The 15,164-nt window shown below is 36.4% G+C and overlaps 1 protein-coding gene across 7 annotated transcripts in view; it reads right to left on the minus strand.

Moving 5' to 3' along the window:
* Atf7ip2 (activating transcription factor 7 interacting protein 2) overlaps positions 1 to 15,164 on the minus strand; it is a 76,996-nt gene that overhangs the window by 20,968 nt on the left and 40,864 nt on the right. For all 7 annotated transcript variants that reach the window (XM_010609961.3, XM_010609962.3, XM_010609963.2 and 4 more), the window contains 3 exons: positions 13,648 to 13,782; positions 12,309 to 12,407; positions 9,267 to 9,427 (listed from right to left, as the gene is read on the minus strand). In XM_010609961.3, coding sequence (XP_010608263.1) covers positions 9,267 to 9,427; positions 12,309 to 12,407; positions 13,648 to 13,782 — 395 coding nt within the window. The remainder of the gene's footprint in view (positions 1 to 9,266; positions 9,428 to 12,308; positions 12,408 to 13,647; positions 13,783 to 15,164) is intronic.

A 15,164-nucleotide genomic window follows, 5' to 3' on the forward strand; every position in this document is an offset into this window, starting at 1 on the left:
GGAAAAAAAAAAAAAAAAAAAAAAAAGCTAGCAAGGATACAGGGAAAGAGAAACCCTTCTACATTGTTTGTGAGAACATGCACCCATTATGGAATGAGTATAGTGATTCCTCAAAACACTAAAACTATAAATTCCATTTGATCCAGCTATTCCCCTTCTAGGTATCCTCCTGAAAGGATTAAAATCATTGTATTACAGCAATACATCCACCTACATTTACAGCAGTACAATTCATAATAGCTAAATCTTAAAAGAGGCCTATATGTCCATCAAGATATAAATGGATAAAGAAAATGTGGAATTTATACACAATGGAGTATTACTCTGCCATAAAGAAGAGGGAAATGGATGCCCATTGAGACCATAATGTTAAGTGAAATAAATCAGACACACAGCTTCAATATCACATGGTTTCTCTTATATGAGAAGCCTAAGATGTAAATAAAGAAAGAGTAAAATAGAGCCGGGCATGGTGGCATACACCTGTAATCCCAGGACTCCAGAAGCTGAGGCAAGAGGATCGCTGTGAGTTTGATACCGGCCTGGGCTACACAGTGAGTTCTAGGTCAGTCTCAACTACATAGTCAGACTCTGTCTCAAAAAAACTAGAAAAAACAAAACAAACAAAAAACAAGAGTAAAACAGAAGATAATAGGAAGTGGGAAGATAGATCTTTTGCAAATAGGAAGGGGATCAAGAGAAGGACAGTGAAAAGCGAGTTAAGCTGTGTTATGTATGTATACCAGTTCCCCATGAGCAATGTGATCATTAGATACTACAAACATGTATTAATAAAAAATAAAAAGTGAGAATAAAATAAATTTCTGATTTTAATGGGGTAAAATTAATCAATTTTTCTTTTATGGTAAGAGCTTTTGTCTTAAATCTTTATCAAAATTCATGAAGATATTCTTTCTATATTTAGTCTAAAATCTTAAATTTTCCTTTAGAATATTTAGTTTTTTTGTTTATTTTTTTGGTACTGGGGATCGAACTTGTGCTTGCAAGGCAGGCAGCGGAACAACTAAGCCCCTAGAATATTTAGTTCTTTAATCCACATAAGACCAGTATTTTTGGGACAGCCTGATGGAGTCCAACTTCATATTTTCCCCAACAAGAATAACAAATGAAGACATCACCATCTAATGAAAATCAATTATTTCCCAAATGATCTGCTACACACCCTCTATCATAGATCGTGTATGCGCATGTGCAAGGGTTTCTAGGCTGTGGTGTTGATCTATTCTAGTACTTGCTGAAACCATTATGTAATACCAATCACTATAGTTCCATAATGTCCCTGATAACGATATCTAAAGGCAAATTCCTTCCACTTAGTTTCTCTACTTCAAGAGTATCTTGGTCTCTTAATTTTAGCCCTTTGCATTTACATATTCATTTTACATCCAATCAGCTTAAATTCCATAAAACTGCACACCAGGATACCAACTAAAATTATATTTCAGAAAACTAGTTTAAAAGCCGGGCACAGTGGTGCATACCTGTAATCCCAACCTTTAGAGCAGGTGAGGCAGTAGGATTACAAATGTAAGGCTAGCCTGGGTAATTTAACAAGCCCCTATCTCAAAATAAAAGCTAAAAAGGCTGGTAGTGTAGCTCAGGGCTAAAGAACTTGTCTAGCATCCTTGAGACCCTATATTTAATCCCTAGTAGCAACAAAACATAAATTTAAAAAGTAGTTTGAACTGAAGTGAAAATATTTTATAATTATTACATGCAAACTATAAATATAGTACATTTCTCCATTTAATTCTTTTCAATGTTTGTTTTGTAATTTTCTTCAGTAATTACAGTATTTTGGTACTTGAAATGCTTTAGTGTGGCTGTCAAGGTATTATATATATTTTTAAAATTCCCTTCCTGTTTATATCTGGTATATATGAAATCAACTGATTTCTTATAAGTTCAGCAATTTATATAACTAATGAACCCTCATATCCTACCTTCTTTTGGATTTCTGAAAAACTTACATACCTCAATTACCTAATCATAATAATTATAATGACGATATTGTTCCTTTTTAATGAATCCTTTGCTTCTTTTTTCCTCTTAGCAGTCTTACATTAGCTAAGACATTCAATGTGTTATATAAAATGGTGACAGCAGGCATGTTTCTCCTGCTTCATTTGTTTCTCAAAGAAAACACTTCTAATGTGTTTCAACATCATATTTGCTTTAGGGTTTTTGTAGATGTTCTATCATATGAAGGAGGTTACCTTTTATTCTGAGTTTGCCAAGAATGTGTTTTAATCATAAAAGGAAACTTTTTCAATTCTTGCACCCATTGTGAACTGGTAATGATTTTTCTCCTGGCAAACTATATTAAACAATCTATTGTTAAAACAACGCTGCAGCCCTCCTGAGGCAAACCCAACTTTTGACTGCTGACTTAATTTACTAGTATCTACAGCTATTCTGTGGGTTAAGGCAGGCTGTAAATTTGCATTTCTATAAAATTTTATAATTGACTTTAGCATCAGGGTTATGTTAGTGTCACAAAGTGAAGTGAAGAATGATCCTTCTTTTCCCATCTTCAGAAAAAGTATGCTTAAAGCTTATGCTATTTCTTGCTTAAATGTTTTATAAAACTCACCATTGAAGCCATCGGGGCCACAGTACATATTTTGCACCTATTCACATAGTAACCACTGGGCTAAGAGTATCTGCTGCTTGGAATGGCTGTAAATTACAAGTTCTTTTAGTCTAGAACATTAAGTGAGTTTGTTCATATCATAGATATGACTCACTACCAAATTGGACATTTTTGTCTATAAAGTGCTACTTTATAGACACTGGTGATTTCAGTTTTTCACTTTTTTTTCCTAAATTTTTGGTACCAGGGATAGAACTTGTCACCTTGCACTTGCGAGGCAGGCACAGTGCCACGGAGCTGAATCCCGGTCCCCAGTTTTTCACTTTTCATTGTTAGCGCTTTATTTTCCTTTTTTGTCCCTTCATGCTTTTCAGCACATTGCATCAACAAACGGTAACCCTCAATGAAATGTGACTCAAGCCTCCAACAAATAAATGCTCCTTTGTAGCAGATTCCTGGTTGAAAACTAAACTGTGGGCCTCAATATCACAAGATTATTAGAATACATCCTGAAGAGGCAGAACTTCATGTTAAATCCTCAACTATCAAAGAACTACTATAAACAGCAGCCCTTTGTGTGAACAGTTATTATGGGGGAAAGGAAGTGCTTGTAAAATAATGGGTAGCAATTAATTTGATAGGGAAAACTCGCTCCGATGAGACTGGAGCCACATGATCATAAAAGTGTCTAAATGAAAGAACCCATTGCTAACATTTGCTCCCTGACCCTGAACACCCCCTTCCTATGGACTAGAAGAGATAAGTAGGCAAATCTTAAAGGTGAACTCCCCAGCTGCAAAGAACTGTCACATCTGGGTTGAAAAGATTAACTATTCTGTGAATGTGATTTATAGTCATAAAGAGCTTTCATTACTTTTGATTCTAATTCTACAAGAGATCTCGGTTAATTGACCTACAAAAGTTTTAACTAGTTGTAACTAAAAGCGATGTTATAATTCAATTGGCCAAATATATTGAGTGCACTCTACTTTCATAAATTGTTTTATATGTCTGTATCTGTCCAATTGTTTGAAAAGTGTTTGTCCAATTATATTTTTTATTGAAATGCTGTCAAGGATACAAATAATTCATTAATTTCTACAACCAGGTTTTATAAGTTAAAATTTTGTCAAGATAATTAAATATAAACTCTTAGGTCTGGATACTGTTAATGGTAAAAAGAACAGCTGCTCAGAAAAATTTATTCTGGTCTTTGTTCACTAATGGGAGCCCTAATAATTTTCATAGCATTTTGAAAACATATGCCTCATCAAATATGTTGTTATAAAATGTTTACATTGGTTATCATCAAAGGGTTGGATTCTAAATGTGTTATTAAGATGTTTATAATGGCCATTTTCAAAATATGCTATGTTCTGTGGGAAAACAGAGTTATTAAGAGGTTTTACTGAAAAAGTGCTCTTGATATCAAATTAGACTAAAGGGCATAAAGTTTTACATGTAATTATGATTATTATTGTTAATTTTCTGATGTACTAAATGAATAGAAACTTCACAGGGTATTAAACTATTAATGCTGCTTCAAGAGGCAGAATATAAAATTTCATGGAAAAGGCTCAAATTTGTGTACAGCAAGTCAGATATCTAGGATTCGAAATTTCCAAAGAAATATGCTGCTTGGGAGATAAAAGCACTTGAAAGCAGATGAGAGAATTTTTGGGTAACAGGTTTTTGCAGGATCTGGATTCCAGGGTTTGCAGACATAGCCAAACTTCTACATGAATCTTTAAAGGGTCCAGAAGGACAGTAATTATTATAGGGTAAAGAGCAACAGTCAGCATTTAAACAGCTAAAACTAACTCTCTGCTGCCCCCTGTACTGGGGATCCTAAATGTGACCCAGCCTTTTACTTTGTACATGACTGAAAGAAATCATACTGTTAGGGGTACTTAATCAAAGAGTAGGCCCATAAAATCAGCCAGCAGCATATTTACATAAGAATCTGGATCCAGTTGCAAAGGGATGGCCCCCTTGTTTACGAGCTCTGGAGGCTGTTATGCTAATCAAAGAGGTGCCTCATGCTGTTCTGGAGTTGCTGAACAGAGGACACCAGTGGCTCTCAAATAATAGTCACATAATAATGTCAGGCCCTCATCTGGGAGAATCCCTGCCTGTATTTTGTGCTAGTTAAAACCTGAAACCCTGCTACTTTTTGCCCTCTGCATGTGCCCCCTGACCACGACTACCTCATGGTCACCAATGAGTTGTTCGCTAGTCATCCAGATCTGCAAAGACCTGCTGCCTGATGCTGATTTTGTCCCGTTCAAGGATGGGAGCAGCTTCATGGAAAATGGGGTATGCTGTGCTGGCTATGCAGAGATGACTCAGTATGAAATGGTCCAAGCAGGACCCCTTCCCTACTGGATGGTCAGCTCAATGAGCAGATCTATGGGCACTCATACAGGCTTCCGATGCACAAAAAAGAAAAGAGGGTGTTTATACAGATTCCTGTTTGCTACTTTGCATATCTATGGCACAGTCTATAAAAGTGTGGTCTTCTCACAACAGAGGGCAAACTTATTAAAAACAAACAGGAATTAGTACAGTTGTTGGCAATGTGGGAATCTGACTACTCTGCAATGCTCTGAACACCAAGAAGTGTAGAAAAGATGCAGTAACAAATGGCAATGCCAAGGCAGACATATCAGGCAAAAGGACAACTAAACAGAAACTTTAGATGATTATACCCACCCCTTGAAGAGGTTATAAACATGTGTTGGTATGGGTTTGTACTTATTCAGGATGGCCTGAGGTCTTCTCTATAAAAACAGAGAGGATTTCAGAGGTATACAAGATTTTTTTTTTTTTTTTTTTTGCGGTACTGAGGATCAAACTCAGGACCTTGTACTTGCAAGGCAGGCACATTACCGCTGAGCTACATCCCCAGCCCCTACAAGATTTTATTACAGGAAAAAATTCCAAGATTTGGCCTGCCTGTCTAGGCAGACAACGGGCCAGCATTTGTAGCAGAGGTTGTACAAGATCTAGCTAAACTGTTACATGTAAAATGGTACTTACATCTGCTTATTGACTTCAGAGTTCTGATAAGGTTAAAAGAAAAAAATCGTACCATTAAGGGAGTATTAACTAAATATTGTCAGATAACATTGGGGTTTATGGGTTGATCTGCTCCCTTTAGCCTTCCTTAAAATAAGAGATACCCCAAGTCATACTGGGTTCTCTCCATATGAGGTCTTGTTTGAAAGGCCACCCTGTATCTTGAGAAACTTTCTAAAAAATTTACCTCAACTGGGCTTATCCAGTATGGAATTACAGCTGTTACAATTGGGCAGAGTTCCAAAATATTCAAGGGCAAATTAGAAATAAAGAGGACCTTCCTATGCTAACTCCTGCCCATCTGATAAAACCGGGGGACCAAGTTTATGTTAAAAATTGGAAAAAGATCCCTTTGCAACCTATATGAAAAGGACCATACGAGGCACTTATGGTTACTCCCAAGCTGTCAAGGTGACTAAAGTCCAACCGTGGATTCACCACTCTTAGAGTGAAACAACCGAGAGCTCCACAGATGGCGGCTCCAGAAGACAGCGCACTCAAGGCCCTGCTCTCACCACACCGGAAGCTGGTAAGTCTATGCACGGCTGAAGAATGAGGACTGCAATCAAGACATTCTGGACTCTTTATTGTGTCAAATTGTTATGAGCTTTTTTTTTCAATTAAGAGTTAATAAGCCTAATCATGCTAAGTTTGATAAAAATATGTGACTTTTAAAACTGTTAAATGGGAATAGGAGGGACATCCCCTCATGCTTCTTTTTGATGCCTGTCCAAAAGAACTTTATGCAAACCCTGGTACCATACTTGACTGTGGAGAATATACACAAAAAGATGTACTGGGTTGGATAAAGCTCAAATATGGTTAAACAGTTCTGTTGTAACACAAAAGTATTGGCAATTGTGATAACTGTAAAAAGGGACAATGTAAAATGTATATAGCCTTTAAAATTGTATATAGGTTAGCCTTGAGGAACAAGCTGACTATAGATTTTCTTATGTTTATATTGGGTATCAGTCAACTGCTAGACATGGGACTCAAAAGTTAAAAAGATGGATTCTACAGATTAAAAAGGCTTGGAAGGATCCCCCTCCAGAAATAGGGAAAACTCCTGCACTGCAGGAAATACAGAATATCTTAAAAGAACACCCAAAATTATACAGAAATAGATATAGATATGATAGATTTGGTTGAGGATCTCATTCACTGCTGCTATAGACAGACCAGAAATTAGTCTCTGACTGCTGGATTCGCACACCACTCACTGTGGTGATTTATCAAGCAACTGACATTATGAATGGCCTGCCCTTCGAGGCAGTAAAGCTTACTATGTATCCTTTGCTCAGCTACCCATTAGATGTAATTAAAAATGGGACTTGCTTTCTTGGTATCCGAAAGTCACACAATGGCTCAGCTGTCTGCACTGATATTGTGATATTGTTGATTTGTCTTCTACCACTAGTAACTTACTCTGCCCCAAATGGAACTTTCTCTGTGGAAATGGTATTTTTAAGGTGATTTCAAAGTGTTCTACTGGTTTATGTGCTCTGGGGATCCTAATCCCCAACTTGTCTGTCTGTACTCCTTCAGCTATGAAAAAGATGCCTTTACAAATTGCTACAACATATGGTTTAGCAAGAGAGAAGGGGACCCAATTTTCCTCGCCATATTCACAGGATTGATTATAACAGGGAGCCTCACTCTTAAGTGCTACAGCTCTCAGGTTAGAAAAACAACAGTTCATGGCTTTGGGACAGATTAAAAAAGACTTAAAAGAAATGTGAGATACAATTCAAACTTTAGAAACTCAGATTCATTAGCTAATATAGTATACAGAATTGAAGAGCCCTTGATTTGCTCACTGTACAAAGAGAAACTTGTTTGTTTTTAGGAGAAGAGTGTTGCCACTATGCAAATAAGTCTGGAATAGTTAAAGAATCACTGGATAGATTAAGAGATCATATTAGACTGCTAGGATAAGTGTTTGATACTGAGGACCCGACATTCAGTTTTGGCCTTAACTTGCCAGGATAGAGCACTTGGATCAGATCCCTGGCAAGACCAATTCTTATTATACTGCTTATCCTTATGTTTGGTCCCTGCATAGTAAGATCGATACCAAAACTCATACATCACAAGGTTGAGGCTGCCCAACACTATCAGATGTCCGTTACATGGAAGGATGAAAATTGGTATGAATATAAGGAGGGGTAAGGAGTTACCCCCCAAAAGAAAGGGAGGAATGATAGGAAAAACTTTTATAAATAGCAAAAACCTATAAAGCGTTACAATGTAAAATGGCTTCTGCTGTCTCTAACAGCAGTTTGTTTTGTTTAGCTCAGAACTAATAGGCACTGAAGGCACTAATTGCTGAATGAGGCATTTGGTCTGACCCTGAGATAACAGGGCGCATCAAGGTCTTGAGCTCCGATGAGACTGGAGCCACGTGATCATAAAAGAGTCTAAATGAAAGAACCCATTGCTAACATTCGCTCCCTGACCCTGAACACCCTCTTCCTATGAGCTAGAATAGATAACTAGGTGAATCTTAAAGGTAAACTCCCCAAATGCAAAGAACTGTTATGTCTGGGTTGAAAAGATTAACTATTCTGTGACCGCGATTTGAACAGTGAGAATGAAATGTAACTATCCAAATGAAGTCTAGGTTGTGAAACCCTGTAAAAGGAGGAGTTGTTATCCAGTGCATCATTGTTCCAGGCACGGCTTATGTGTGAATGACCCTTATTGATGAGTAAATTTGTTATTTTACTTCCATTCTGCTGCCTTTCTGTGTGACACTGATTCTTGCATAACAAATTCATTTTTTATTATATATACTTTTTATTATTGAATTAACTTATTTTTATTATATTCTTTTGAAAACCTGAGATATGATTTAACAAATAAAAGCAAAACTACAGGACATTTTCAGGGTGAATGTCAAGATTTTTAGTACTATGAAGATCCAGAACTGTTGCCTATCATCAGCAATGAGAAAAAAAAATTCTTTATATACCCCTTTCCTCATCTAGGCTAGGACCATCAAACATGGCTCTGTTGAATTAACTTATTCTTTCATAGTAGCCCTGAATCTTTTATACTAGATATTAGATGTCTCTTTTGTCACTCAACTGGACATGTAAAATCTGTTCACTCTAATTACCAAATGACTGTTATATACAAAGGAAAATAATTTTAGGCACTTCTTTCCTACTCCTACCAGCTCTCCTGTGTAATTAAAACAACAACAACAAAATAAAAAACATTTGTTTCATAGGACCTTAATTTTTCCACATGTAAAATTGGAGTGATCTATTCATCATTCTAACAAACACCTTATGTCCTCACCAATTCAAAATTTCAGTACCAAAAAAAAAAAAAATTAGAAAAACAATTGCATTTTCATAATTGAAGAAACTGTTAAGTGACTATAAAGCTTAAAACTATTTTATGCTTGAGTATGTTTCTAAGAATGTATTTAACTTTTTGGGGGGATACTGGGGATCAAACTCGGGTCCTTGCACTTGGCAAGGCAGGTGGTGAAACCACTGAACTTTCCCCAGACCCTAAGAATATATTTAGATAACTATTGTATGCATTTTGTAGAAATGCCTACCTTTCAGAAACAAACTCAACACAATCCGATGACAAATTAACTTTTTCACTTGCTTTTTTTGAAGAGTTGGAAGATTCACAGTTCATAGAAGTCATTTTTTCATTCTGTCTGTTAATCAACTCTTGATTCTTATTCATAATTGTGGTCTCCAAATTTCCAATCTGTTACATGGGTGAGGAAAAAGCATTTAGGAGGAGGAAAAACTTTCACTTGAAAAACATTCTTGCATATATTTGACAAAATATATTAAATTGTGTATAATGACTGGTGACCTTAACTGTGATTACTCTGACAAAATGAAATTTTTAAAACATTAAAGGAGGGAAAATAAATTACCTAGATACTTAGATCATATTTTATTTATTTTGGGGTACTGGAGATTGGACTTGGGTCCTTGTACTTGTAAGACAAGCGGCAGAAGCAGCTCAGTAGTGCTGCCACCTGCCTCACAAGCGCAAGGTTCCGAGTTTGATCCAAAGTAAAAAAAAAAAAAAAAAGAGCAAAGCATTAGACTTTAGTAAGGAAACTTTTATTTCTTATAAAGGTTAGGAAAAAATAAGGCTGCCAACTCATTCTTCCTGTTGGTAATGTTTTTTAAAACTTGAAACTGAACTATTTAGTCCGCGCTCTGGTTTAGAACTGACAGCATTTAAAATATATGTCTATAGGCCCAATTCATAGACTTTTTTCTAAGAGACAGCATGAACAGATAAACTAAGGGAGAATTCAAAATGTTATTAAATAAAGATTTTATATGAACAATAGGTTTACAACAGTATTGAAAAGCAAGAGCAAAAGTATGTGGCATCCTTCAGTTCCAGCACAAGGAAGCCAGGACTCAATTGTTCCTGTTCCTGCCCAGCAACTGCAATACTTACAACTGTGGAAACAATTCACTGGATAATTGTAAAACAACTCAGAAAGTCAAGTACCCTTCCCTCAGCCCAAACTGACAGGAATGGTGGCTACTTCCCCCTCCCCGTAGCAGGGTCAGCTGAGTTCCCACCTGAAACTGGGACAGTGGCAGTTTGACTGACTGCAACAGCATGACAGCAGAGGCCAGCCGAGGACCAGTTTCTAGAAACCCCAACTGCAGGACAATCACTGGCCTAATCCACTGCGACAGCAGTAAAGGCATCATTCCACATGTGGGACAGCAGCAGGGCCTGAAGCATCAGCAGCATGCTGGCTCCTACGTCTTCAATCTTCATTCCAACCTCTGCTTCCATTACCCCATCTTTTCTGCCTTTGACCTTGCCTCTTTTTGCAAGGAGCTTTCTGATTACATTGAACATACCCAGATAATATGGGATCAGCACTTCCTCACAAAATACTTGTTTAATCATATCTACAAATCCCATTTTGCAATGTAAGGTAACACATTCACAGGTTCTGGGGATTAGGTCATGGACATCTTTGGGGGCCATTATTCAGTCTACTGCAGCCACAGAAAATCTGAACAATATCACCCACCTTTGGACAATTGGCACAAAATTACCATTTGGAGGATATTGTGCTCAACAGTCGGTACATGGAACATTCACCAACCAAAATCATATGCTGATATAGTGTCAATAACTCTTAAAAGTTAAATTTTACACACAATGTCCTCTGATCAAAGTGGAATTATATTAGATATCATCAAAAATACAAAGAGGCCAGGGATTTAGCTCAGTGGGTCCACTGCCTGCCTCGCAAGCGAAAGGTCCCAAACTCCATCCCAGGTACCAAAACAAAACAAAGTCCCCAAGTATTTGGAAGACAAACATAAGCACTTTTAAATAATAGTTAAGAGGCCAGGTGTAGTGGCACATGCCTGTAATCCCAGCACTCAGAAGGCTGAGGCAGGATGATCATGATTTTGTGGCCAGCTGGGGCTACCTAGTGAGTTCAAAGCTGGCTTGAACGGTATAGTGTGAACCTGTCTCAAAATAAATGGATAAATAATGGAGCAAAGGCCCCATACCAGAAGCAAAAAAAATATGTAAACCAAGCAGGTTGACACGTGTCTGTAATTCTCAGCACTGAGGAGAGTGTGGCAGGAGGATCATGAGTTTCTGGTCACCTACATAGTAAGACTTTGTCTCAAAAAATCCATTAAGGGCTGGGGATTTAGCTCAGTGGTGCCGCTGCCTGCCTCGCAAGCCCAAGGTCCCGGATCCCTGGTACAAAAAAAACACCAAAATCTCTCAATCAAAAAAATCCATTAAAACACTAAAATTTTAAGGAAAAATCTCCCTACAGAATAAAGCTTCTTAATCAGTTTTCAGATTGACTCCATTAAATATTTAAGGAACAAAAATTTTACACAAATATTCAGAGAAGGGAATGCTTCTCCATTAATTGAGATTAACATAAATCAGGTGCCAAAGATTAATATATGACAAGAAAAAAAAAAACACAAAGTGAACATGCATGGAAGATTATAACTTTTATATATAAAATATAAACAGGCCGGGCTGTGGTGGGGAATGGCTGTAATCCCAGCACTCTGGGGGTTGAGGTGGAAGGAGTGAAAGTTGAACCCAACCTGGTGACTTAATTTAGATCCTGTTTCAAAATTAAAAGGGCTGGAAATGTAGCTCAATGTGAAATCCCTTGGTTTAATCCCCACTATCACAAATATACACACATACATAAAAACAAACAAAATTCAAAAATATATTGGCAATTTATACCAAATATAAGATGGTCTAGAGGGGATAAACAGATGAAGAAATAAGTATGGTAAAATCTAGGTGCTGAGTATACAAATCTATTCTATAAAATTCAACTTTGCCTTTCATGTTAAAATTGTGGGCTGAGTAAACAATCTAAGCAATCGCCAATCCGTTTTCTACTCCCTTTACTAAAGAGATTCAAGCCACTGACTTTACACTACCTACGAAAATCTTCTTCTGAGACAGATTCATGGAAACATTCTAAGTTGACTGTCCTTTAAAGATGTCTGTCCTAGTTTGGAAATATATTCATTTCTTATAACCCAACTGCTTATACCATGACTCAACTAGGTTATTAAAAGTCCTGAGTGTTTATACCAACCTTATAGGGTGTATTACTGGAGAATGTATTTGCTTCCAAACATTTCCTTTGAAACACTAATACTGTTTTAACACGTCTGTGAAGTTTTGATATTTTTTCCTGGAAGAAAGAAAAATAAGTAATCATCAAACCAGGGTATTAAATAACATACAGAGGTAGAGGAAAACTTAGTTGCTAGAGTAGTCTCATTAGACTTAGGCATCCATGCAAATAAAGTGAGAATTTTCTTTTTCTTTGCCATCCCAGGGATTGAACCCAGGGCTTTTGTGCTAAGCTACATCCTCCATCCTTTATTTTTGAGATAGTTTCATGAAATTACCAAGTTGCCCAAGCTGGGCTTGAACTTGCAATCCTCCTGTCACAGCCTCCCCGAGTGCTGGGATTACGTGTGTACAATTACACCCAGCATAACATAAAAATTCTTATACATTCATCCCTTGGTATCCATGGGGGTTTTTTCCAAATCTGAGATACCAAAATCTGCAGATGCTGCTGAAGTCCTTATATACAATGCCATAATATTTCATACATCCTACACATATCCTCCTGTACAATTGAAATCTTTACACTATTTCTAATGCCTAATACAAATGCTATGTACACAATTGTTATACCATAGAGAATGACAAAAAAAGACCGTATATATTCAACATTCTTTTTCTGAGTATTTTCAATGCATATTTAGTTGAACACACAGGATATGAACCCAAGGATATGAAGGGGATGACTGTATAAGCAAAAGGTTTAAAGCAGATTTTATGCTTGTATGGTATTCAAAAACATAAGATGGGCATGGTGGTGCACGCCTGTAATCCCAGCACTCAGGAGGCTGAGGCAGGAGGATCACTGTGAGTTCGAGACCAGCCTGGGCTACATAGGGAGTTCCAGGTCAGTCTCAACTACATAGTGAGACCCTGTCTCAAAAAACAAACAAACAAACAAAAAACAAACAACAACAACAAACCCAAAAACATAAGATAAAAACATGGGAAGTTTAATTGGTCAACGATAAAACTATCAGCAAGTAACCCTAGAAGAGTAAAATAAAAAAACTATAAAAGAGCTTCAGAGGTTATACAAGGACTAAAAAGGATATAGTTAGAATGAAAAGACTACTTATATATTAAACATGTCAACTGACATAGGATGCTTGACAGTTCTAAGTATTTCTCAAGGGCTGATATGGCTGGCTTATAGTAAACTCTATATTGTCTACTACATGGTCTTAAATTGTGAATCTAATTTGGGTCTTGCTTTGTTTGCCTTCTGTAATACATAAAAATAACATCAAATTCTACTTTTTAAAAGGATTCAAATGATATCAAGAGAAATCACTTACTAAGAGTTCACAAGCTATTGCTTCATGTTTATTTCTGCACTGTGTCTTCCCAATGCGTTCATTCAATTCTTTCAGTTTTTTATCAAACACTTTGAAATTTGCACTAAACATCTCCTGTTGAATCAAATGTTTGACCTAGAATTTTAAAATAAAAATCAAAACACCCCAGGTTTTGCATTTAAAAGCAACTTTATCTTCTATTATTTTTTAAACAAGCTTAGTTCTTTTTCTAAATTAATGTAATGACAAAATATATTACATTTGTATTTCTATGTTAGTACTTACATTTCTACACCTGTTTTATTTGCTGGTTTCTGAGACAGAATCTTGCTATATATTTCAGGCTGACCTTGGAACCATGTAGCCCAGAATGACCTCAAACTTGCAGCGATCCACCTGCCTCAGCCTCCCCAGTGCTAGCATTACAGTATGGTATCACCACACCCAGGTCTGCACCATTAAGTTTTTCTAAAACTTGAGTATTAAGCTCAGCATAACATGTCCAACATTTAAATATACGGACATGCCACAAGTTAAATTTATTCTCAAAGTGCTAATTTTAGTTTCTATTTCCAGTTGATTATTGTTCCATAATATACATTATAAGAAATATTACAAAACTATATTCCATTTATTTTTTTAATGACATGATGAAAAGTTCGTATTTCATAAAGAGCTCTACTATATGACTATATATATAGTCTGACGAAAATGCTTAGAAGGCCTATAGTAGAGGTCCCCGGTATATTGCTTCATGGTGCACAAGTTTGGGGTTTGACCCTGCCATTAACAAGCTATATGGCCTTTGACAAGTCACAAAGTCTCTTCATCCTCTCTGTCCACAAATGTACAGATGATAAGAGTAAATGTCTGTTGGATGAGTGATACCTAAAGGATTTTTAAAGAACAAAGGTAAGGTAATATTTGAAAGAGTTCCATCAGATGGAAAATACTTAGTTGATATGAGGGAAATAAATATGCAAGACAAGCAGCATTACTTGCATAAATTTTTAGAGATTAGGTTTGTTATGTTAAAAGTGAAAAAGCCACAAACAATTATATTGTGACTAATGCAATCTATTCTGAAAAACTAGCAATTCACCATTTATATATCTACATATATATACACGTGTGTATATATATATATATATATATAGATATAGAAGACTATATATAGTTAGATATATCTAGATATAGGTATATCTATATATATATATATCTCAGTCAATGTATTTCATTTTTTTTTTTTAATAGAGTGGCTCCTTTTCAGGAAGCATACAACCTCAATGCCCAGTGATACAAACAGCTCTGCTGAGACTTACATTCAGAAGCATTGTAGTTTTGTGCTAGTGTTTTTCTCCTATAAGCAACTTTCATAGCAAAGAGTGGTCCTTTAATAATAACACCCACAGTGATACCCTTAAGGCATACAAGGAGTCCTTACATTTTGATGCCTGTTATGTTGACTTCTAGTATATAAAATACTCTGTTTTCTGTACATTTTAATGTTTTTGGCT

The sequence above is a fragment of the Fukomys damarensis genome, unplaced genomic scaffold, assembly GCF_012274545.1.
Source record: "Fukomys damarensis isolate Sample0158 unplaced genomic scaffold, DMR_v1.0_HiC HiC_scaffold_34, whole genome shotgun sequence".
Taxonomy (NCBI): domain Eukaryota; kingdom Metazoa; phylum Chordata; class Mammalia; order Rodentia; family Bathyergidae; genus Fukomys; species Fukomys damarensis.